The sequence below is a fragment of the Penicillium paradoxum genome (assembly GCF_028828445.1).
Source record: "Penicillium paradoxum strain IBT 22861 chromosome Unknown utg000005l_segment0_segment0, whole genome shotgun sequence".
Lineage (NCBI taxonomy): Eukaryota > Fungi > Ascomycota > Eurotiomycetes > Eurotiales > Aspergillaceae > Penicillium > Penicillium paradoxum.
This window is the reverse complement of record NW_026643183.1, coordinates 929,125-954,236: the sequence shown is the minus strand read 5'-3', so window position 1 is coordinate 954,236 and position 25,112 is coordinate 929,125. Positions and strand designations below refer to the sequence as shown.

Below are 25,112 nucleotides of genomic sequence, written 5' to 3'. Positions count from 1 at the left end.
ATCAAATGGGTATCGAGTGCTCGGCCCCGAATATGGGGCTCGTTCGGAGAAATGGGTCGTGGCGTCGTGGGTGCCGGCCAATGTAGCAAGATTGTTGTGTAAAAATATTAAAGATCTGGCGTTGATTGGAGATGTGAGATTTGCCTGTAAGGGCTTGCACAATATTGTTTGGCTGAGAGGGGATATCGAATACTAGTGGCGTTTCGACGAAAGAGCTGCCTGGGTCAAATGGCTCGGGTTGGCCTGACTTGACGGTGAGCCATGAGTGTATGCTATCCTTGCTTCGGTATATATGGAAGTGGGCCTTGAGTTCGTATGTGCAGGACTGATAGGCAACTTCGAATTCAGCAGGTTTGGATTTAGGTCTGGTAGACTGGTCCATATAGGTTTGGCATCAGGGGGCTTCGAGATGAAGGGGTCCACTGTTGCATTTCCCTGAGGTTCGATGTGAAAGGATGTCGCCGGTGTAAGGAGGTTCGAAGCCTTAACGGGAGCCTGGGAATTACCAAGGGACGAGGTTGGACTTGATGGCCGAGTCAGTGTGAGATGACCATCTGCACTATTTGCAGGTGATTGATCCCATGGGCGTCTTAGCAAACCAATGCCAACAACAGATGGACTTGCGAATGGTGGGCCTATAGAACCAAAGGATGCCCCTCTGTGGCGGAGGTTCGACATGTGCAATGCCGAAGAAAAGCGGGGTGAGGGAGGGGGTGATGGCACAGGAGATGTGGATTTGAGGTCGCTTGTGCGTGACGAAACCGCGTTCTCCTCTTTTGACGTTTGGTGAGGAGAAGAGGCCTGTGATGAAGGTATACTTAGAGCGTCGGGGAAAGCACCGGCAGAACGAAAGGTAGGGCTCATAGGTAAATCTGAATGGGACAAGGATGATGTTGCGGGCGATGGCTCGGTAAATTTGAGCTCAATACCAGAGGCTTTTGGTGGGAGATACGCAGACTCCTGCTTTGGCGGTTCGATATAAGCCTTTGTCGAGCGAGGGGAGCTCTCAAAGTCTATGGAAGGCCAGGAACGAATGAGGGTAGGATTGATAGGCGATCTTGAGAGAGGTTCGGGGGATGTTGAGTCTGATGGCAGTGTGGATATGGGGCTGATTTTGACGGCGTTTTGATATTGCTGATCCACATTATCTTGCTTCGGCAATTGGACAGATGAAGGACCCTGTGTCGAAGAAATGCCTTCAGCGCTGATGGGAGTTCCAGAAGAACGGAAAGCAGGGCTGATAGGCAATCCCGAATGGGACAGACATGATGTTGTAGAGGAAGTTTCGGTAAGCTTAGGTTTGATATAGGTATTTGCATGTGGTAAATCCACACGTTTCTGCTTTGAAAGCTCAGGAGAAGAAGAACTTGACGATGGAGGGGCATTCGGAGAGTTGAGAAAACTTCCGGAATCACGGAAAGTAGGACTAAGAGGCAAAACTGAGGATTCGAGGTCAATCTCATCATTGACTGTCTTTTCGTATGATCGATCCGTATTGTCCTGCTTGGGAGGTTTGATCGAAGACGGAACACTTGAGGAAGTTGCGCTCTTGGCCATCGTTAGAGTGACGGGATCACACAAAGTAGGATTGATGGGTAAAGCCGAGGTTTCGAGGTCACACATGTCATCGGCTCTTGGACTTTCTTGATTCTGACTTTCCTGAATTTGCGATCCAGAAACGTATCTGGTAGCGGGGAATGCGTGTGTGGTGATTACAGAGCCGATCCAAGTTGGGGGGTGATCATGGATTGGTCCATTGGGTGCTTCTTGTTGGTTGTTCGGGGTGACATTTTCGAGATGCTGAGGTTCGTCCAGGTAGGCTGGCGGATCAATGGGATAGTCGTGGAAGCCGTTGCCTACTGACCTGGTCTGGGCAATCGAAGCAGCTTCCTGGTTTTGATTGTCGTAGGACGGGCTGGGTAGCGATTGATCATTGGATTTGCCAGGGAGGTCCATGTATGTGTCATGGTTATGGGATTCGTGATGATTCAAAGTGGAGGAAGAGGATGGTTTAGATGAGAATCCCGTTTTTTCATTGGAGTCTGCAAGAGTTATTGTTGATCGCTTGACGAGATCGTGGTGTTCAGGTAAGATGGGGTGCTGCAGACCGCCATAGGAGTTCTCCAAAAACTCCTTTCGGGGGTAATAATCATCATCTTGCGGCATCATGTCTTCTGGCGATGCCAGCCTAAGCCCAGTGGGCCGAGGCTGGACCCAGTCATTTCGGACTGACAAATGTCGAGGATCATTATCAATCACCTCCACTGGCCGGGCTGGCGTCGATGCCCTTGTTGCCAGTAGTGGGGGAAACATGGACAGAAGCTCTTTCGCAGAGAGCCTGTGGCGCGGCACCGGACTCAAACAGATATCCACTATGCGTCGGAAGTAATCCGGGATTCTTGCATCATCGCCGAGTCGAAGAGGTCGCGGTTGTCGCTCAGGTTCGTCCTCTTCCATCGCTAATGCCCACAGGGTCATGCCCAGTTGGAAGATATCGGTCTTGACCCCGATATACATGGAGATGCGTTGGTTGCTCTCAATCTTAGCGGCGATTTCTGGCGGTTCCCATCCAACTGGGCATCCTCTGCGGTTAATATCAATAATTTTCGCATTGTCATCTGCATCCACCACAATGTTCGCCAGCGTGAAGTCGCCCTGTACATAGCCCGATTCGTGGATCTCGCAGAGACCCTGGACAATCTGCTTGGCCCATCGCTCGCGTCGTGCAAAGCTCGTTTTCCCGCGTTGCTCATATAGAATGTCGACCAGTGCACCCTGTTCGGCATAGCTGATCAGCAAACCCTTGACGACACCTCGCATTTCATCGATCACGATCCCTTCCACCTGGATTACGCTAGGGCGGCCTTTCAGCGCATGCAAAGCGTTAATCTCGTAAAGGAACTCATCCACAGTGTCCGGACCGGGAATTTCCTTTTTGATATAGAAACGACCATTCAAGTTGATCTTGTAAACAAAGCCGGATAAATGGGATTCGAAGTGTAGCAAGTGCTCGGGAATCCATGGGGCGCCATCCAAATGCCTGATACTGGAAATGGGCGGGTATGGAATTGTTTCGTTGACGTCTTCCGTCACATGAACGTGGAGGCGGCCGTCGCTTGTCTCGAGTCGGAGGTTCGTAACACCTTCGTAGAACTGGATTGCGAGTAGGGATTCGCGAATCGATTCGTAGATCTTCGCACACTTGTCGCGCTGATACCGCAGCTCCTTCAGCTCTCCCTCCAACGAATCGGGTGGTGCATTGTGGTAGTCGCAGGAAATGGTGACTCGGCGCCATCGGTTCGGGGTCTCTGCGTATGTCACGAAGAACTTCTCCCGCTCTGAGCGATCCCGGAAGTGCATGCTCAGGTTTAAAATCCACCGCTGTTCCAGCTCCATATCCAAATCAATTATTTCATCCGGGTCATCAAACGTATCCGCCTTCATCTCGGGATAGGGGTTCCAGTCGGCGATATCGTCGATCGGGGCATCGCTTTCGGATTCGAGGTCGGGGGCGTCGAAATCGGTGGTTGTGGGCGGGCCGAGCCACTGAACCTCGGGCGCAGATTGTCTGGGGCCCACGGCTGGCGGTGGAGACCTGGTCCTTTCGGAGCTCAAGGGGCGGCGGTCGGCGGAGAGGGCACGACGGTGATCAGGCTCTCGGGGAGCCAGTCGCTCGAGATCGGAACTCTGTCGTTTGAAGTGCGTTCGTGGAAGACCAACGCCGACCTTTCGCGAGATTCGACGGGTCAGGTTGTCTTGTTTGGCGCGCGAGTGGTCAGAAGAAGGGGGAGAAATCTCATCTTGACTCTCCCCAGATGTGTCTCGATCATCGCGGCCCTGCCATAATTTTCGCAACCCCAATCGGTGCCACATGCTCTGCTTTGGGGGAGGGCCTTGGTCGTCCAGAAAAGCCAGCCGCGGGCTACAAGTGTTGGGAACAGAGATGGCCATTCGGCAAGTCGCTCTGTCGTGTTAGGAACGACTCGAACACCCCACTGTCCAGATCTCCGATGTCCATAAGAATTGACACAGGGTTAGAGGTGAGATCGACCGAGACTTCCCACGTAGTCTGTACGGAGTAGAGGTGAGAGGGCTCAAGTCCAACGTCCACAGGTCGCACAACGTCGGGTTGCAATGGGCGAGGCTGGGGGCCCAGCACAAACTCATGTGGGTAAAGGGGGGAGATGTCGGTCAAGATGAGAGATTCAGAGGTTCTTAGCTATAAGTCTCTTTTTTTTTCTCTTTTTTCTTTTCTGCTGTTTTGTTATTCCTCTAAATCTTTTTTTTTTCTCTCCTAGGGAAATCGGCTGCAGTCTCGATAGCGGTGATGAGATGCTTCCGCTGCAAGGCTTCGAATGGAGGCAAAAGGACCTTGCAGGAGATCAATCAGAAGCCCTTCTAACGGACACAAGGGTGAGGGAGAAAAATGATGGAATAAAGATATGATTCATCGAAACGCGCACAGATTAAAAATTCCAGGATGCGTTGCGGCCTGACCCTTATGCCTGATTGGGGGCTCCGAATACGCCCTGCTTTTTTGGCGTCAATCTATACGACACGACAGCTCTGTCGATGATAATACTCAGTGATATTCATGTGAGTCATGCCATTATCATTGCATTATCATTGACAATATTACCCATACTATACATGAACTACACCTGTCTGGAGTGGAGTAATGGTTTTTTTGGAGTCTCTCAGCACATGGGAAAAAAAAGGTCTACTAACAGTCCCTTCAACTCCAACCATGCATTCCGTGACAAAGACGCCATGTACACAAGCTATACAAGAAGGAAAAAAAAAGAAACACAGGTATATACGACATAAAGCACCAAATCATACTACTCTTCATCATCGCGGCTAGCCTTCTCGGGCTTAGCCAGGGCTTTTTGCCAGACGGTGCGGGCAGCCTCCTGGTCAAGACTGGGGAAAAGAAGGTCAAAGACTTCCGAGTACCAGTTCACCGGGTGGCCTTCAATACCCTCCTTGATGTTCTGAATAAAGTGGTCAGCGGTAATCGTAAGAGAGGTGGAGATCTAGGACATACCTCTGGGAGCTCAAGCCAGTCGGATGTGTTATCTGCAGGGAAGAGGATCTTGGTGGCACCAGCCCGACGGGCAGCCACCGTCTTCTCCCTCAAACCTCCAATGCGCAGGACCTTGCCAGTCACCGTGAGTTCACCGGTCATGGCAACGGTGGGCTCAAGGGAGTGGTTAAGGGCCAAAGACAGCAAGGCGCTGGCCATGGTGATACCCGCAGAAGGACCTGTTGAAACCGAGTTAGCCGCCAACTTAGAACAATACCGAACAATACATATAGGGTTGACATACCATCCTTAGGGACAGCGCCTTCAGGGCAGTGCAGGTGAACCTTGGCCTTTTCGAAGAACAGGTTCTCGGGGAATTGTCGGGCCATAACAGACTTGGCGAATGAGTACGCAATGTGAGTAGACTCCTTCATAACGTTTTGGAGGTTTCCGGTGATCTCGAGACCCGGACGCGAGTTATGCTTCAACGCGTTCTCCAAGATACATTCGACGTAGAGAGCCGCTCCGCCCATGCTAGTCCATGCCAGACCCATGGTGACACCAGGAGGGAACTGGTCGTACAGGCGGTCGGCGGTAAAGACAGGAGGTCCAACGTAATCCTTCAATGTTCCCTTGCCGATGCTGAGATGCACATTTTCAGGAACCTTGAGCGCGAGTCGAGGAATCTCTGTGGTCGACTTTTCTGGCTCAATGGGAACTTGCGCCGGATCAGCTGGTTCATGCTCCTTCGACTCCTCTTGAGCAGCCTTGCCCTCTTCGGTCAGTGCCGCTTCTTCGGACATCACATCCTCGCCAAGGTCTTGCACAATCTTGAATGCTGCCTTTCGGTAGACCTTTTCAATTTGCTTCTTCAGGTTGCGGACACCGCTCTCACGGCAGTAGGACTTGATCAACTCCTCAATGGCCTCCTTCTCAAGATTGACGTCCACATCCTTCAGACCGGTCAACTCCCGGGCGGCGGGAGCCAGATATCGTTCAGCAATGGCCATCTTCTCATCTGCCACATAACCGGACAGCTCAATGAGCTCCATACGATCCAGCAAGGGCCGAGGAATAGTGTCGGTCACATTTGCTGTGCAAACAAAGAGAACCTTGGACAGATCCACAGGAACATCCATGTAGTGATCTAAGAATGAGCTGTTCTGTTCAGGATCAAGAAGTTCGAGCAGAGCGGAGGACGGATCGCCTTGGTGGCCACGCCCAATCTTGTCAACCTCGTCGATCAGGATCAGAGGATTTTCAGTTTGACATTTCTTGAGAGCTTGAATGATACGTCCAGGCAGGGCACCCACGTAGGTGCGCCGGTGGCCCTTGATCTCTGCGACGTCGGTCAAACCACCAACGGAGAATCGGTAGTATTGTCTGTTCAGCGCGCGAGCTATGGACTTGCCAATACTAGTCTTTCCAACACCGGGTGGGCCAACAAGGCACAAAATCTTTCCTTCGACAGTTCCACGGAGCTTGCCGACGGCGATGAACTCAAGGATACGATCCTTGACATCCTTCAATCCGTAGTGGTCTTCATCCAAGACACTCACCGCATTCTTGATGCCAAAGTTTTCCACGCTCTTCTGGCCCCATGGAATTTGGGTCAGCCAATCCAGGTAGTTGCGGGTGACATTGAACTCGGACGCGGCAGGCTCAAGGTGTGCCAACTTGTTGAGCTCCTCGTCGAAGACCTTCTTGACAATCTCAGGCATGGCAAGCTTTTCGGCCTTCTCCTTGAACTTCTCGACAAGCTTATCTTTTCCGTCGGATTCGATGCCAAGTTCTCTCTTGATGCCCTTCATTTGCTCCATCAGCCAGTATTCGCGCTGGCGTTTCTGGATCTTGGCTTCAACATCCTTGGTGATCTTTGATTGTAGCTGAGCGTTCATCAACTCCTTCTTCAGAACGATAAGTGCCTTAGGAAGACGCTCCTCGATGTTCATCGTCTCGAGAACCTCCTGCATTTCATGAAGCTCGCCTGCAGATACAGCGGCAGCGAAATCGGCTAATTTAGCAGGTTCGTCGCTGAGGTTTCCTGGGAACTGATCGGTATAGAATGCGGAGATTTGATCGCGGAACAAAGGATTCAAGGTCGCGATCTCCTTGCATACATTAACAATCTCACTCGTTACCGCACGAATAATTGCATTCTTCTTATCGAACGGCTCTTCGACCAAATTTTCCACGTTAACCAGGCTGACGGAGTGCTTCTTGAGGAAAGATGTGGGTTCATAATGGTCTTTGGGGGCAGGCTCGGGAGCGGTTTCTTCGAAACTGGCCACGACATCACCTCGCTTTTCAGTCGTCTTGTCTTCCGACGTAGGCACGGGCGGGGGTGTAGCCTCCTTGTTGTCTCCGGGGGGAATTAACGATGAGATCTTGATACGGCGATGGGGGTAGAGAACTGCTGTCACGCCGCTTGCCTCCCCACGGAGGGGATATGCGGCGGTGATCTGAGCGAAGACTCCTGTATCGTAAACGTCATCCAATTTCTCAATCACATCGCCATCGGCATTGTCATCCTTGAACAAGAACGCTCCGACGTACGGCTGACCCCGTTTCATCATATCTTGGATCGCAACGGCGACATTCGGGTCGCGGATAGTGATCGCTTTATAGAAGCCAGGGAATAGTGGACGCTTCGCGATAGGAATTGCCATCACCTGTGGGTAGACATCTGGGACTGCTGGTTTTTGTAAAGCCTTTTCTCCGGAAGCCTTCTTGCCCTTCTTCCCGCCATCGTCATTGCCGTTATTACCGCCACTGCTTGCGCCGCTAGGTTTGGAGTCGGCCGGGCCATCACTTGGTGGTATGGGCAACGGTGTGTCATTCGAGTTCCCCTTTCCGTCTGATGCATTGGCCTCCTTCTTTGGTCCATCTTCTACTCCGCGCTCTTTATCAGACGACCGGTCTTTTCTCCGCACGGGGGCTACCTGATCTGCAGAAGGGATATTCTTCCCTGAATCGGGTCCTTTCCTGCGGGATTCGGGAGCTCGTTCCGTTTCTTGATCATCCTGGCTCGTCTCTTGCTCTGACTTTCCTTCCGATTCATCTTTGGGGTCCTCTGGTGGGGGCTTCTCTCTCCGCTGAATGGAGCTTACAGAGAAGCCGCGGGAAGACGTGGGAAGAGAGCGACCAAGACGGGCCGAACTTAATGTTGACCGGAAGGTTGCATTATATCTGGGTGAAGCAATAAATGGCCGTCGGAGGAGAGGTCGAGGTGTTTGATGGAGCGCAGCTCTCCAGGGGAGGGTCTGGCCGCGGAGCATGCTCCTGGAGGATGCGCTGGACACGCGGGCAATGGAAGAAAGAGAAGAAAAAGGGTGTCGGTAAAGAACAGTGACAGCCCGTGGCACAGCTCCAGGAGGATAGCAATAAGTATTAGACACAATCGGGGAGAGTGGAAGCTGGAATTCCGTAGTCGGAGCATCCATCTTGCTTCGGTAAGCAACTCTTTCATCATCGTCCGGACACACGTTTTTCCGAGAAACTTCTCTCTCCGAAGAACTCGAAGCTTCTGTGACCAGGAGAGCAGCTCAATCTGGTTTGGAAGGTCATTGGTGCTCTTAAAAACTATTATTTTCCCGGTTGAAATTTCCATTCTTTTTCGCAGCTTTCCCTCCATCGCACAGCCGTCCTCATCCTGGCATCTACGACTGCCGTCCAACCGTCGTTCGGCTATTACTATCCATGAATCCATCTACGGCTTTCCCCAAGGCCGCGGCTATCCCCGCGCGTCTTTTGCGAACCCAGCGACAATGCTCAAAACAGACTTCCAACAATACCATTCGCGCATCTACTCAAACAAGAAACTATCATGCAACTGTCTCCGCTTCCCCGGCTCGGCGTCTCCGGGAGGATGTTTGCAAGAGAAAGGACTCGTTGGTGATATCGGCTAGGGTAGGTTATTTCGATCAAGATCTAGGGTCTAATTGCTAAATTATACTTGTTTTTTTTTTGTGTTGATAGGCCTTCCACACTACCTCTCCTCTTGCGGCTATCTCCGATCCCTACAAGGTTCTCGGCGTGGATAAGAAAGCATCTGCTGGCGACATCAAGAAGGCGTACTACGGCTTGGCCAAGAAGTATCACCCCGACACCAACAAAGATCCCAAAGCCAAAGACAAGTTCGCCGAGGCCCAGACAGCCTATGAGTTGTTATCCGACGCCCAAAAGCGAGAGAACTTTGACCGGTACGGTTCGGCCGCCTTCGATCAGAATGGCGGGTTCGATCCCAGCGGCGGTAACCCATTCGCTGGTGCGGGAGGATTCCACGGCTTTGGCGGCGGATTTGGCGGTGGTGGTGGCTTTGGCGGCGGCTTTTCCGGCGACATAAATTTCGAAGACCTTTTTGGAGCCTTCACTGGAGGAGCACGCCGTGGCCCCCGGGGCGGGCGCAATCCTTTCCAAGAACAGATCTTGGTTGGTGAAGATATTGAGGTGCAGACCAACATTTCATTCATGGATGCTGCGAAGGGCACAACTCAGGAAATCGTCATCACGCCATTGACCAAGTGTGGAACCTGTAAAGGCGATGGGTTGAAGGCAGGTGCCAAACGTTCCCAGTGTCGTCAGTGCAACGGTACTGGTACCCGCGTCCATATGATGCAGGGAGGCTTCCAAGTCGCCGCCACGTGCGACGCTTGTGGAGGTGCCGGCATGTCTGTTCCCCGCGGGTCAGAGTGCAGCCCTTGCAGAGGAAACGGCGTAACCAGGGAGCGCAAGTCTATCAAGGTCGATATCCCCGGGGGTCTCGAGGATGGCATGCGCTTGCGAGTCACTGGAGAAGGTGATTCTCCGCCAACTGGAACCGCCGCTCCTCCCAATGCTCGTACTCGGCCCGGTGATCTTTACGTCTCTATTCGAGTTGCCCCAGACCACCGCTTTAGCCGCTCCGGATCCGACATTCTGTATACAGCCTCAATCCCTCTTACCACAGCCATCCTTGGTGGTGAGGTGACGATCCCAACTCTCGATAACCAAGTGAAGGTCAAGGTGGCTACCGGTACCGGTACCGGTGACCGAATCACTCTGTCAGGAATGGGTATGAAGAAGCTTGGTGCCCGTGCGCGCGGTTTCACTCCCAATGGCGATCTTAAGGTTGAGTTCAAGGTCGCCATGCCCAAGTACTTGACAGGCAACCAGCGCACCATCTTGGAAGTCCTCGCCGACGAGATGGATGATAAGACAGCGAAACGGACAATGAACTTTAGCAAGGAGAGGTAAGCTGCGCAGCCCATGATGAATATGGACTTTTGTACTGATCCTGTTACCTTACTAGCTCCTCTTCTGCTTCCGGTAACGCTGAAGACGCGGATAAGCACGAAGGATTCCTGAAGTCTGTCTGGCATCGACTCACAGAGAAGCACGGTGAATGCAAGCCATCCCAGGCTGACAAGAAGGACACCGAAAACAAAGATGCTGGCAGCGATGCCAGCAAGGATAGCTCGAAGAAGAGCTAAAATCTGTAAATCATCATGTACTCTATATCCGTTTGTATTTACCTCACCCATGTCATAGCGCCGGCGATATTGGGGACCTGTTCTGCCTAGGTCTTGGGGGCAGAATACTGTATTATTATCGAGTGATAGATGTCCAAGAAGCTCTCTACTTCTTTTGACTATAACCGTACCTTTCCCCCTTATGCACAAATAGAATTATGACACTTCAATAACGCTTTGTCCAATGGTTGTGTTCTATATGGGTTTCTAGTTGTGTGGTGTTTTGGGGTTTGGCGCCGATGGAAGCACGGTCACGGGCATCACATCCCACCTCTCCCTTCTCCAATACTTTCACACTCCAGGCAACTCTGTTCCTTTCTCAGAACATTCTCGCAATCTCCCGCCATTTGGATTGCCGACATTGAAGAATACTCGATCGACCGACGTCATTGACACACTAGGGACCACCAGGCGCCAAGTTTCCGCCTCCCTTACCCCACAGCCTCGATTCCGATCCCCCTCAAACACAGAGCTCCTGATTGCTCCTGCCCCGCGGGTTTTTGCCTCATACCGTTTTCGTGGTGTTGAATGGGAGCATACTGCTCCTGACAACCATTCGACAATGGCTCAGTCACCGATGCTCTCATGTCCACTGAAGCAGACCAACGAGATCGATTGGATCCAACCCCTCAAGGATTACATTCGTCAAACCTATGGCGAGGATCCCGAACGGTACAGCCAAGAATGCGCGACTCTCAACCGGCTTCGCCAGGACATGAGGGGTGCAGGAAAAGATAGTGCTACCGGTCGCGATCTGCTGTATCGATACTATGGTCAGCTGGAGCTGTTGGATCTTAGGTTCCCCGTGGATGAGAACCACATCAAGATCTCGTTCACATGGTAGGTCGTTTTTCTCCGCGAATTTTTCTCTTGCTTACATTACTATTCGCTAGGTACGATGCTTTTACTCATAAGCCTACCTCTCAGTACTCCCTGGCATACGAAAAGGCATCCATTATATTCAACATTTCCGCTGTCCTGTCTTGCCATGCCGCAAACCAAAACCGGGCCGATGACACAGGCGTCAAGACGGCCTATCACTCCTTCCAGGCATCCGCTGGAATGTTCACATATATTAATGAGAACTTCTTACATGCGCCATCGACCGACCTAAACCGGGATACTGTCAAGACACTAATTCATGTCACACTAGCTCAAGCCCAAGAGGTGTTTTTCGAAAAACAAGTGGCAGACCAGAAGAAGCCAGGGTTCTTGGCCAAGCTGGCCGGACAGGCAGCATACCTCTACTCACAGGGTGCTGAGACAATGCAGGATTTCGTCGGCAAGAATGTGTTTGACAAAGTCTGGACAGTTGTTATACAAGCAAAGGCAGCACATATGGGATCAGTAGCATCCTATTATCAAGCCATAGCTGACTGTGAGAGCGGATCGCATGGAGTTGCAATTGCTCGTCTACAGATGGCCGACAAGCAGGCTGCCACTGCGTTAAGCTGGGCAAAAACATTTCCCTCCTCGGCCCCAGCGACCAGTAATCTAACAGCTGAGTCAGGATCTAATCTGGTGGATCTCATCAAGCATAACCAAACAAATCTACAGGCTCTGCTTGCCACTATGATCAAAGACAATGATTATATTTACCATCAACCAGTTCCTAATGAGGCTGGCCTTTCAGCGGTTGCCAAGCTTCCTGCTGCTAAGGCGATTCCGGTTAGCGAATTATATCAGGGACAAGATATTCAACGAATCATCGGGCCTGATATCTTCCAAAAGCTAGTTCCCATGTCTGTCACTGAGACCGCTAGTCTTTATGATGAAGAAAAAGCCAAGTTGATTCGAGCCGAGACTGAGAAGGTCGAAACTGCCAATGGCGAGATGGCTGCTAGTCTAGACTATCTCAAGCTGCCAGGCAGTCTCAATATTTTGAAGGGAGGTATGAACCAGGAGATGTCAGTGGATGAGGAGTTCCGTCGCTGGTGCTCAGAACTCGCTGGCCACAACCCCTTCCACAGAGCATTCGATGAGTTGAAAGATCGCAAGGCAGAAGTGCTGTCTCAATTAGACCAGTGCTCAAAGCAGCTAGATCTAGAGGAGAGTGTGTGCGAGAAGATGCGCTCGAAATATGGGGGAGATTGGAGCCAGCAACCCAGCTCTCGACTCAACACCACCCTCCGAGGGGATGTCCGAACATATCGGGATACTGTGAATGAGGCCAGCGCTAGTGATTCTCAGTTGTCCTCCACACTGCGACAGTATGAAAGTGATTTCGATGAAATGCGATCTGCTGGTGAAACAGATGAGGCCGATGTTCTCTTCCAGCGAGCATTGATCAAAGCCGGTTCAAAGCATAGCAAAGGCAAGAACGGTGTCACCAGTCCAACAGAAGGTACTCTCCTGGATGATGTCTATGATGAGGGTGGCGTCTCTGTTGCAGAACAGTTTGCCAAGGTGGAGGAGATCTTAAAGAAACTGAATCTGGTGAAGCGAGAGAGATCCCAAGTGCTCAAAGATCTCAAGGATAAGGTGAGCCTTCTAGTGCGTTTTTCTACGACAACTTTCTGATTATCTGCGCTTCTAGGTTCACACTGATGACATCTCGAACGTCTTGATTTTGAACAAAAAGTCGATCACCGGCCAAGAATCTCAACTTTTTGATGCTGAGCTCGAAAAGTTCCGGCCGCATCAGAACAGGCTTCTGCAAGCGAATCACAAGCAATCATCTTTGATGAAGGAACTCACCAAAATATATGGCGACCTTCTTCAAGACAAGCGTGTTCAATCCGAACAGTCAAAGTACGAGTCGATCACCAGGCAACGTAACTCTGTGATGGCCCGATACAAGAAAGTCAACGAGGCCTTCCATGGCCTTTCGTCGGGTATAAACCAAGCAAGGACTTTCTACAAAGACATGGGCGAAAACGTCGACAGTCTCCGCAAGAATGTCGAAACCTTCATCAACAATCGTCGATCCGAGGGTGCACAGCTTCTCAGCCAGATCGAGCGCGACAAGGCCAGTGGTGTCTCAGAGCAAGAAGATCGCGAGCGAGAGAAGCTGCGCCAGCTGATGGAACGGCTTTCGACGGAACCGAAAGCTTCGACGACTTCACCGTCCACAGCGCAAGCAAAACCCCCCTCAAAAGTCAAGTCACCTCCTCCACCCGTCCAGACGCCGGCGTATGGAACCACCGGCCCATCTCCAAAGATGTCGCCCCGCTATCCGCCCACCATGGCAGGAGCTCCACCGCACGGCGCCCCCCTCTCACACTCCCCAGCTCCGTATGGACAGTATGTGGGGGCTGCTCCGGGGGGCTACCCAGCCCAGCACTTCCAGCAGGGCGCTGCAGCTCCACTATCCGAGGGCTACAACCCAATGGCATATCCTTACCAGACGCCCGTATCTCCTCCGCCGAACCAGCAATTCTTCTCTCAGACCCCGGCCCCATACGGCGGCTATTCAAACTCCAGCACACCTGCTCCAGGTGCTACCCCTGCGTCCGCGCACTACATGGCTCCCCAAGGCTACATTCCGCCCCCACCCCCGCCGCGTCCCCAGCAAACTGCGTATCCTCCTACGGCAGGTGTATACCCCTCTGGTCCCGGTGGCTATGCGCAGGTCAGACCATACGGTCATCACAAAACCCCCTCGCAATCGCAGCCGCCGTCGCAGCCCCAGCCTGGTGCCTCGGCTGATCCCTGGGCCGGTCTCAATGCGTGGAAGTAAATGTGATCTCCCTGCATCGGACACTCAGCATTGACTATATGATGGAATGGGGGCGGAGCTGGGTTGGGTTAGGTTGGACGCAGTAGGCAAAATGGGGTATGGAATATGGAACATGGACCGAGGGTGGACGGACGCATATATCTTGGCGTTTACTTACTTTTTACACCTTTCGCTCCGAGGTCGCCCTCGATTGATTCTCTGCTATCTCGCGATGTTTTTGTGTTGTCGTCTGAACTTCTTCTTTTAGGGGAGGCTTCTTATGTTGTTTTCTCATCTTCGGTTTGGATATCTCTGCCTTTTCTATCCCCTTTTTCTTACTAAGGAGCACGTTGTGCTCTCTTGTACATGATGATTGAATTATATACTAGCGAGTAGGAAGTCCTGCGTCCTCGAATTAAGGTTTCTTTAATGCGGTGCTATGCATATTTCCGGTTCTAAATGACAAGGATCGTTGCAATATACATGCATTATGTATGTTGTACATCTAGTAGTAGTAGTTGACCATGGTCATTGAATTGCTTTGACGAGTTCAAGTAGGTGTACCTAGACGGCGATAATATATATTACTCGAGCGACAACGAAACTCATGTTAATATATATTTGTCTGATTTAGAGTCACAAGCACCTCCAACAACACGAAGAAGTATTGTATGCGACGGAAATCGCCACTAAATATAAACGTATTCTGCCCGGAAAAGGAAATACAAAGAGGGTGGTAGAATTATATATGCAATGTATACACAGTTAAAGAAAAAAAAGTACGTAACACCCGAAACCAAGAGATAAAGATCTAAAACATTCAAGACCAACACACTGAACGCCAATGGGTATCTTAATATCAAAAGACGAGGATTGGTCGCCAGATCCCCGAAAGAAAGGACAGCGAACCAAGACCACACAACACGCAATGTATGTTCACCACACCGCACCGTCAACCAGGACGCTTGCACCACGGTAGGATAAGGAGCAGAACAACAGCCTTAACTCTATCCTAAGCTTTGTATAGTTCTACCTTCCCTGCTATAGCAGGACAAAAGAAAGTAAGAACAAACTGGGCAGAAGAACAGAGGAAGAAAGCCGTTCAACCTTAGGGCTGGAACCGCAGTCGGAATTGTCTCCCTCTCCGGTCCTCGCGCACGGTATATAGAAACCGCGCGATGGTTTCTTGCTCCGAAAGACCCGCACTGTTGAAGTGCTTTCGCACGACAAGCGCGAATTGGTCTTTGCTCACACGGTCCTGGCCGACGACACGGCGCAGCGTCGAATCCGCACGGGAGTCTGAGATATGTGTTCGGTGCGAGTGGGTATGGGAGTGTGAATGGTTCTGAGTCTGGGCACGACGGGCGGCGAGGGAAGTCGGCGAGCGGAGACCGACGCCTTGGGAGAGGATCATGCGGGAGTAGTCGCTTGAGTAGGCAGAGGGCGTGGGGAGTTTGTGGACATGGCGGTAGGAATGGAGGATTTCGAGGGGTAGATCTGTCCAGGGAAGCTGTGGTGGAAGAAGTGAGGTTAGTTGGGTGGTGTCTTTTGTGGATTGAGTCGGGTTGCGATCAATCTCTTCTTTCTCTTCTTAATGGGAAAGAAACGTACTCGGGGCTGTTCCTCGACGTGTTGCTCGATGATGGGTGCACTGGTGACTGAAACTTTTTCTTTGGCTGCTGCGGGTCTCCGAGACTTGCTGCCTTTTTGGTATTCTCTTGTGCCGCTCGAGGCTTCGGATCTCGAGTCGTCTACTACACCGGTGGTTCGCTGGCGCGGGGGTGCCATCGCGGAGCTCGAGGCTGGAGGGATATTGGAATAGGGGTGTTGTTCAATGTCAAGGATATGAATTGGGGGAATGTGAATCGAATCAGACCATACAGGGATTCACTGTAAAGAGTAAATTGGGTGGATGGCGCTGGTAGTTTGGACTCGACACTTGAGATTCTCGTCTCCCCGAGCGGCCGGGCGTGGCAGAAACGTCATTTCCGCTTGTAGGTGGAGTGCCTCAGGCGACAAGCACGCAGATAGACGAGATCTGATTGGCGGAGACGATTGAGAGTTCCAGCGCGCCCAGGGTCCCCTGGTTCCTGTGACCCCCAACGGCAGAGTCCTCGAGTCTACAAATGAACGGACGAAAAGGGTATATCCCACCGCAGCTACAACTGGACCAGATGTGCAATTCCTTTGGTGTCTGATCTTTGGACTCGCAGTATTAGCACCTCGGAAGTTGCTCGCCTTCTGTCCGGCTTATCTCTTATCGGCTTATCAGTGACCGCACGATCTCCGAGCAGTGACCGCGAACCCAGTCCATACACTGTAGTATCGGGCTGGCATCATCAGAATATCCAACTCTGTATCTGAAGCATGCGCAAGAGAAGAACATGCTCGTCCAGTATCTGGATTGAATGCATTATACTTACAGCCTGTACCGCTGCTGAAGCATACAAAGGTTGATAACATTGAACTGGGAAACATGATCTCAACAACACGAAGACCATGACGAACTTGACATTGCCCAATTTGTGCATGGATTGAAGATCAAAAACGAGATTGAGCAATATCTTGGCCTTGAATTCCATGCACTCACGGTCGGACTCCCCGTTGCAGTCGCACCAGCCCCAGAAAGCAACAACAACGGCTTCAAGATGCAGTTCCCTGGGAGGCTCGTCCTGTTCTCTTCTTTTCCTCTCCGGTCCAGTTGATACCAAAGGCAGCCCTGAGCTTTTGTTCAATTATGTCTCCAAAGTTCCGCTGTTCAATCCCCCCGGATGCCGTGAAGGTGGTTTTGTACGTCCTGCAACGATCATGCATACGATTCCCCCAAGAGAGCAAGGCTGGAGGCTGGGTAATGGTCATCGTGGATGTCACCTCCGACTGGCTAGTCGGCAAGATATGTCATCTATACAAAGAAAAGTATGCGCGATGCGCGCAACAACTTCCCGCATCTACTCGTACTTGGTACAGGATGTGAGATGGTAAGTGGCTCCAGAGCATTCGATCGGGGAGAAGGCTGCGGTTCGGTCAAGTCTGTGCCTCTAGTGCATGTAGAGGTCCTTCAGACACCTCATCACTGCTTTATGGTATATCCATGGTATTGAAGAGGTGCACAGTACCAAGATCTCCTGATACTGTTCATGAAATTAGATTCGGACACGCAGATGCAGGAGGCTGAAGATGGCATGGAAATATTGTCCTTTCATATGGGGCTTGATGAGATAGGTAGTCATTGCATGGATAGCTCATACTTCCCCTTGCAAAGATGATACATCATGCCAACCAAGCCAATATCAGAAATGGTCACCGTTTCATCTTCGGCCTGTATTTGCAGAGATTACCTTGCATGAACGATCCCTGCAAGCCACCCGGTGCACGCTTCACGTGTCGGAAGGATTGAACGACGGAACATTGAAGACACGATTAAACAAAAACTATAAGCGGAATGACGTGTCTGTTGTTGAGTGAGAAAGAGAACGAAGCAAAGTGGGTGCATGTAAATGAGAAAAGTTTACGACGGAACGTGTGATTGACTATTCCATCTCTCGACGGCGAAAGAGAGCCCCCGATGCCCATTTGGGGTTGCCTCTGCTCTGGGGAAATTTCCAGTTTCCGAGGTCTATATTGTAATTGCTCGAAGGACAAAGATCAAAAGATCCAAGCGATATATTTGATTGAGACTGAATTTTGTGCGTGTCCAAACGCGCCCTGTCCAGGTCTAGTGCCTTCACATTCATATTTGCGCAGCACTATGGCCAGCACTATGGCCAGAAGTTTGGATATGCAAACCACATGGAATGAACCAGACAATTTTTCATGTGTCAAGAGAAGTCACCCACCAGTTCCAGTGAAAATTTTATCTGATCTCCACGGGTTGCACTCCACACGGTCTCACCGCTACATGCGGAGTATACAGGACATGCGAAACCACACACTTGAAGAGGCAAAAAAAGAGAATAGTATTACCTAACTATATCCGAGGAAGTTCCATCAAGTCCCTTATCCCGAGGCATTTTCAACCCGAGGCTTCAGAGGCGAAAAAAAAAATCCAATAATAAGATGCAGACAAGCATTCTCTGCAGCTCAGACCAAAATGGCCTAGGAGAGATGACCTGATTACCTGCATGGGTAGTACGTCCGCAAAGATCATCCCACGGCTCACCCCAGACTCTCACAACTTCCGAGCCTCGGAAGAATCTCGGGGTGGTGGCAGGGGCTCGGCGGTAAGGAGTTTTCTCGAGATACATACCCCCCCGTACGGCGCATACAAGTATGGGATGATAACAGGGCCCGTGTGGGGAGTTACCACTTCAGTACGGCATGCTCGCCTGTAAGGGATTGAAATAGAAGAAACCGGCACGGGTGTCTAGACGAGACCGAATCGGCACGGGAATGCCGAAGATTTCGCCCGAGTTGCGTAAATCGGCCCCAGAGACGGGAAATGGCTGAGACGAAAAAAAAATCATTCGATAAAAAAAAAGGCCTCACGGAAGACACCCGCGGTTTCACCGGGATGCCCCTTTTGGGATTCTTTGGGACTCGACTTAGTGCTGAAAAAAAAAGTTTGCCTTGAATTTGCTCTAGCGTCCTTGCCTGGATCTGCCTTTTCTTTCCATACTCCGTAGAATCTCCGCTGGCTATGCGAATTTCTGTGAGGCGAAATACCTAGAAAGCCAAGGCCTGGCACACCTTCCTCTTCCCAAGGGTTAAAACGCCCCCTGATCATCGTGGGGTTTCGATAGACTTGGTCCCATATCGACACTAAGCCCCGCAACTGGGAGAATGCCAGCTCGCAAGCTTTGTGCGAAAAATGGCACAACGGTGTCCGAGAACACCCGATGAGGGGGAAGTGCCTCAACCCAGCCCTATGGGCTGATGCCCTGATGTGCTGTACCTGCAGCAGAATGGTCTAGGTTGAGTGTCGTCATTGCGTAGAGTCTAACGTTATACACCGGTGTAGGGTGGACGGAGTATGGAGTTTCGGGTTCTCAACGTGTCCTCCGTACCTCCTATCTGCATCCCTTATCAGGTCAAAATCCGGAGAAACAACACATGGCCATGACGACATCGTTGGAGTACTCCCCAAGGTACTCGGTACTTCGTACTTGAACTCCCGTTATCCAGGTCACATACCGGCACAGATCCGAGTCCTGCCACAGACATGGGCACATTCTTCTTATCATCGCAATCTCCCAAGACACATGATTGCATGTGAACAGCTCTAACCCCTGGAGATCTGGACCCCGCTTCATCATATCCTAATTGGGAATACGGAACTCCGGAGGTCCCGTAGTTGTGCGTTCAATAAAACATTCCCAAACCCTGAACCCCATACACGTGCTAGCGAGGCCGGGAGGGGCTCAGCAAATAATGTAAATACATAATTGCTATCTAATCCTCGGGGATACACCCGTTCTGCGTGTTCCTTTTCAAGCCCCGGATCCCACTGTGTGATTGAGGTCTTGGTATGGAGTATTCCGTACTCCGTAGAGGAGACGTACTTTTTTTTCCCCCCCTACCACCCCCTGTTTTTTTTGAGTAGTTCCGCCCCCTGTATACACTTTTTAACGTTTCCCGAAGCACACTATCCCAAAGCTAGCATCTGTCTCATCTCGGACTAAGTGATCGACTGCATATGGTACCTGATTGTAACGCTTATTCAAACGAAACTTCCACGGTGTGGATATCCCAGCGCGTATGCTCTTCCGAAATGTATCCTTCTCTTCCGCGCTAGCGGTACTCCGTTCGGAGCAGGCGAATATGGGGTAAGAGAAACAGCGATAAATCGCTCAAAGTGGAGATATGAGAGAAAAAAAAAAGTGCAAATCTTTTTTTCCCTTTTTTCTTACCCCCCCCCTCAATGGAGTAGGGTGGGAATGGGATGGGCTTCACCGGGAACTGGACACGGTATCGGACGCCTCTGCCCCTCAATGCTGTCTTGGTTCTTTTTTTTTTTTTTTTTCCAGGGAAATATCCTATCTGTTCCCCAGAATATCACATGTTCTCCAGATAATCTCAGAGATAGGGTATATTCACCCGGAAAAAGACCGAAATCCCACCAATGGCCTGATCGCGGACTCCGGAATGACGGCCCCGCATATTGGTGATATCAGTGTGAGGACATTCGCGTCGCTTATTGGGCCAGGGCGTTGTGTGTTCCAGAAGCTGTGGATCGCGGATCACTCGCCTTGGCGTGTGGGGGCAATAAGGAAAGTGAGTGTGTATAACGAGCTGAACCCAGCTGGAGAGTTCGGAGCCTCTTAGGTAAACCACATGCAAACCTAGGTACACCTCAGGGTTGCACTGTGAAAAAAGAAACACATTACTCTTACGTGAAGTGGCATATGTGTCTTCTTGACTCCGTACGCCCCCCCACGGTGTGTGTCATGTTGTAGACCCGAAAGGACACCCCCTCATTCCTGTGGAATGTTGCTCCAAAGCCAAACCTACCCCGGATTCTCCCTTTTGGCAACTCCCTCTCCCCGCATTGAGACCTGCCAAGCACGAATGTGACCTCAAGATATACTACTCTACCCCGTACTGACTTGGGGATATACTACATACAACCGTAAATTGCACCTGAACCACCTCAGACGATAACCGTGACCCCCCTTTTTGTGGCCAATCGATGACCACCCACACGGGCGAGATTGCGTCTTTGTCTTTGCTGACCGGTGGCGCGTCGTCGGATGGGTAGAAGTTTCAGTCTTCTAGGCAGCAAGACTGCAAGACTGCAAGTCTAGGCGCGGAGCAGGGCGATTGGAAACGGAGCGCGAACTCGAGGATCCCCCTGTTTGGACTACCTAGATAGGTCTTTTTTTTTCTCCCAATCCGACTCTCCGCTGGTTAAGAGGCGTGAGCACGTCATGACTCACACCGTATTGGATTCGTAGCACAGCCAGTCGTAGGGCGTCTTCGAGGGATGGAAAGTGCTTCCAGGTAGGGTGTGAGTAATAGAAATATATAAAATAATCAGAACCCTTGGCTTGAACCGACGCTACTCCGTATCTTGCGTGACGATCTGGGGTGGTGGCGGGGTTGATAGTGAACCGTTAGGTACTAGAAATAGATCTCACTGGTCGAGATCATGCTGGGACGAGATACACCTCCCGAGTCTGAAAGAGGTCCTTGTCAAGAGAAATCAGGGCCATGAGCCTCCGGACAGATACCGGAGAGAGAGTCCGGGGGAAATCTCCCAGGATGTTTCCCCAAGCATTCTCGCGCGGACTTTTCTCGTCTGGTCTTATTTTTCTCTCTTTTTTCCCCTTTGGGTCGTTTCCCCTTGCTTTTTTGTTCTCCAATTTTCTTTTGTCTCGCATTTTGTCATGCCTAAGGCCTATTTTTGTTTGTGGGCTTTTTTTTTTGCTTTTTTCTCTCCTGTCTAGGATCGACGTACCCGCCCTGTGCGCGGGTCTTGCATGCCAGATAATGGGTGGGAGAGGGATCCGCGGAAAGTAGGGAAGTGGGAATGCTGGGGGCGCGAAGGGCGGATTGCCAACTCATTCGCCTACTCTGAGCTGTACATCTCGGACATGCTGGGGCTATATGTAGGTACGTCGTACTCATGTACGTCCTCCGTACTCCGTACTCCGTATACCATTGCTTCCCCGGATGGCGTGATAGATCGCCGAGGTCAACGCCCCATGACGACAGCGATATCGGAGAATCCTATAGGATCGTGACGATCAAGGGCAGATATTTGCAGCGAGATGTCAGGCGCAGATCGTGTGTCGGGTGTGCTTCCCAGCGATACGCTGGAAATTGCGGGGGTGCGGAGTCGCGATGAAATACTTATCTAGGAAACTCTTGGAGGGGTCTATCCCCGGATATATCGGCTTGATAGACTTCGGCGATCGTGGGAAAAAGGAACTAGAGCTGAGGTTACCATTAGGCTGCTTGTGGGATGGAGGCTGTCGGGGGGGCTGTCGGGTATTGGGAATTACCGGTTTTGGAAGGGTTCCCCACGGAGTATTTGTTCAAAATGGCAGTAGGTCAATAGCTCTGTGGATCTGTTTTGATCGAGGATCTTCGCTAAGGCTAGGGGAACGGTTGGATTAGGAAAGTGAGACGAGCTTCCGGATACGTTGGAGCATTGGGATGAAACAGTTCAATGCTATTCCTGGGTTGGCTGTAGTGTTGTATTCTGTGATATCCATTTTTATATCGCATTATTGATTGGAGTGTACTCCGTATGACCTCGTCACTTGAAACAGAAACAACTGGCACTCAGCGCCAATGGTTTCATATTCTGCGGACGAATGTACGAAGTACACGTCGAATAAAAAAATTCAAAAATCGGTGAAAAGCGGGTGATTGCCTAAGTATGGAGTATGCAATGGTACCTGCTTCTTGGAAAGATTGAATATTGGAAGAATAAATGATCAGACTATGTAGATCGCCACTCCGAATCCCGCGGTTCCCCATGGTGCCATACCCCGTGGAGACGAGCTTCAGCTGGGGGCAGTGTACTCCGTACTCCGTACTCCATACGGTGTACACGGATTATTTTGTTATTTGTCCCTCCAAATTCAGAACGGGGAAGTCCAGCTCGGTAGTCGGGCCGGCATCAATCTGGCCTGATCTTTGTTTGCGACCACTGCGGGGATCGGCTGAATTTGCTATTCCGAGAAGAAATCCAAATTCCGTAAGATCTGCCACTAAAGGAAGTTGGTCCCTGCACCGTAGATTTTAAGATATTCAGTTATACCGGAGTACAGAGTCGACGGAGTACCATGCACAGGTTCAGCCGATCAAAGTGTCTAGAGCGCTGTTATCTATGTTGCCTAGGGAGTCCCTGTCTCAAAAGGAGAAAAGGAAGTGAGATAACGTGTGATCCAACCAAACACCTCGGCCCCAGCACATGGGTAAACACCACGGAGATTCGGCGGGACGGCGTTGCCGAATGGGCGTATCTTTCTTTATCCTTGCCGTTTCCGCAATTCATGACCTCGGCCCTTTTGTCCTCAAGGCCTTGGCTCCTTGGTATCTCCACAGATAGAGCCCCGGGGGATCTCAGGAGCCGGGGGAACTCCGGGGCAGACCTGGTCTGATACAAGTGTAGCATGATTCTTGGGAGAGGAGAACCCGTGTCACAAGTCTGCTCGTTGATAGGCTGCATAGTAATAATCATAATAATCATGATGTTTTGTTTGCCTGATTTAATATATCTATTTTTTTTTTCTGCATCGCAGCCGCCCCAGACCCCGGTTATTACGATTTGAGATTCAACCGGTCAGGAAGGGAAATCTCCTCCCCCGGTACTTTGGGTACTTGGCCGCCAAGGGTGTCCGAAGCCCAGTGCTCACTGTGCAGGGGCTGACAACTTGCATCTCCGGCCTCCTGGAGATACGCGCCTTTGAGGCTGCATGGCAGGTGCATCAGGACTATCAATAATTGGACGATCCGCGCCTATCAGCGCTCCCCATCTGGGTTATCGCTTGACAGCAAAATTGGGGAGCCGTAACCAGGTCCGTTTGGAGAATTTATGTAGATAAACGACCTTTCCCCCGAAATCCGGGGGATTGTCGGCGAACTCGAGTGGAGCGTCCCAGGATTGTTTCTGGATATAGGGTTTGGGCGTATGAATCTTCCGGATGGTGATGCCGCACAAGGTAATCGCAATTGGAGGGGGGACCCGACTCATTTTCGTCGATTCATACTGGATGACCTGTTGATTCTTTTGTGTCAAGGGGGTTTCGCGTGACTAAATCATTACAGAATTTAACCTTCGAGATTGCGCTCTCAGGTGTCGACATCATCGATGATCCTCGCTATCGTCACTCCGTGACAGGATCAGATGCTAGGATCTTCCCCTACATGTACATGGGGGGGGGGGGGGGGGGTGGTCTGGACTGGTCGGACACAATGACTCCAGAGTCTCAACCTGTTGATATCTGCCCTCAGAGGGATGAATCTGAAGGTCTCATACGATCGATGCTCCAGATTCTGCTCGTCATCTTCTCCCCGCATGCCATCATTTTTGCTCATTCACCCTGAGCTCGTCATCCCGAGCCAGAATCCGGGGATCCGAATCCAGTCGAAGCCAGTAGAAACGGTCCCTTGTAAGATAAGGGACAAGGCAAGGGGATTCCGTAGAGGCGCGATAGCCGGATAGGGACACGCACCGCCCGCCACACGGTTCTTCAGCAAAAATGTGAGTCCCCACATTTTCATCTATGCAGTTACGTAGGTATACTCAGTCATTCTTGGATGTTGGAGTACTAGAGGGAGCCTACGAGATAGGGAGTATTAAATTGCTCAATGGAGTCCGTTCTAGCGTAGCAATATAACGGATGAAGTTGATCGGTGTACAGAAGCAACAACCCCCACTCGTAAGACGATCGACGTCTTTTTTTTTTTTTTTTTTTTCGCTTCTTTTTTTCGGGGGACATTTCTTTTTTTTTTTTTTTCTTTTCCGATTTCTCCTTTGGGGATTTTCCTAAATTTTCCATTTTCCCACTTTTCCCTTTTTGCCCCATGTCCCCTTCTTCTCCCCCACACTTGGCCTTTGGAGTCTCAGCTTTTCTTTCCTTTTTATTTGATTTATTTTATTTTAGAAATTCATTTTTTGCTTTTTTTTTTTTTACTTGAATTTTTTCAGAATTTTTCGTTTCTCCAAGTCCGATTCCGACACTGCCCCTTCTCCCCGATTTCTCCCTTCCCCCTCCATTCCTCTTTATATTATATGTACCTCCCCAGATCGTCGTCTCCAGGTTCTTCCTTTTTATTTCCTCTCTCTTGATCATTTCTCCCCACAGCCTACTACCCTCTATACAGACTGGTTATAGTGGGCTAGCAATTCCCTGCGCATTACTCCAAATTTGATCGACCTTAATTTGATCTTAGCTCGGAACCCCTGCGACAAATCATCGGTCCCCCTTCAGGACGACCATATATAAACTCTCGCCCCCAGGGAATTCAC

The 25,112-nt window shown here is 50.8% G+C and overlaps 5 protein-coding genes across 5 annotated transcripts; 2 read left to right on the top strand and 3 right to left on the bottom strand.

Annotated features, from left to right (window-relative positions):
- Nucleotides 1–192: 192 nt before the first annotated feature.
- Nucleotides 193–3,951, bottom strand: N7457_005391 (protein kinase family protein; the record flags this gene model as incomplete). The annotated part of the gene is made up of 1 exon (XM_057176436.1): nucleotides 193–3,951. The coding sequence occupies one exon, from the start codon at nucleotides 3,949–3,951 to the stop codon at nucleotides 193–195; it is 3,759 nt and encodes a 1,252-aa protein (XP_057030738.1).
- Nucleotides 3,952–4,841: 890 nt separating this feature from the next.
- On the bottom strand, nucleotides 4,842–8,304 carry N7457_005390 (endopeptidase La; the record flags this gene model as incomplete). The annotated part of the gene is made up of 3 exons (XM_057176435.1): nucleotides 4,842–4,994; nucleotides 5,048–5,265; nucleotides 5,331–8,304. 3 exons carry the CDS (start codon nucleotides 8,302–8,304, stop codon nucleotides 4,842–4,844), a joined length of 3,345 nt encoding a protein of 1,114 aa, XP_057030737.1.
- Nucleotides 8,305–8,725: 421 nt separating this feature from the next.
- On the top strand, nucleotides 8,726–10,497 carry N7457_005389 (putative mitochondrial DnaJ chaperone (Mdj1); the record flags this gene model as incomplete). Its single annotated transcript, XM_057176434.1, has 3 exons — nucleotides 8,726–8,935; nucleotides 9,005–10,257; nucleotides 10,317–10,497. 3 exons carry the CDS (start codon nucleotides 8,726–8,728, stop codon nucleotides 10,495–10,497), a joined length of 1,644 nt encoding a protein of 547 aa, XP_057030736.1.
- A 601-nt stretch (nucleotides 10,498–11,098) lies between these two features.
- On the top strand, nucleotides 11,099–14,215 carry bro1 (putative signal transduction protein BroA; the record flags this gene model as incomplete). The annotated part of the gene is made up of 3 exons (XM_057176433.1): nucleotides 11,099–11,376; nucleotides 11,430–13,017; nucleotides 13,073–14,215. 3 exons carry the CDS (start codon nucleotides 11,099–11,101, stop codon nucleotides 14,213–14,215), a joined length of 3,009 nt encoding a protein of 1,002 aa, XP_057030735.1.
- A 1,087-nt stretch (nucleotides 14,216–15,302) lies between these two features.
- Nucleotides 15,303–15,982, bottom strand: N7457_005387 (uncharacterized protein; the record flags this gene model as incomplete). Its single annotated transcript, XM_057176432.1, has 2 exons — nucleotides 15,303–15,704; nucleotides 15,806–15,982. The coding sequence occupies 2 exons, from the start codon at nucleotides 15,980–15,982 to the stop codon at nucleotides 15,303–15,305; spliced, it is 579 nt and encodes a 192-aa protein (XP_057030734.1).
- Nucleotides 15,983–25,112: the final 9,130 nt, after the last annotated feature.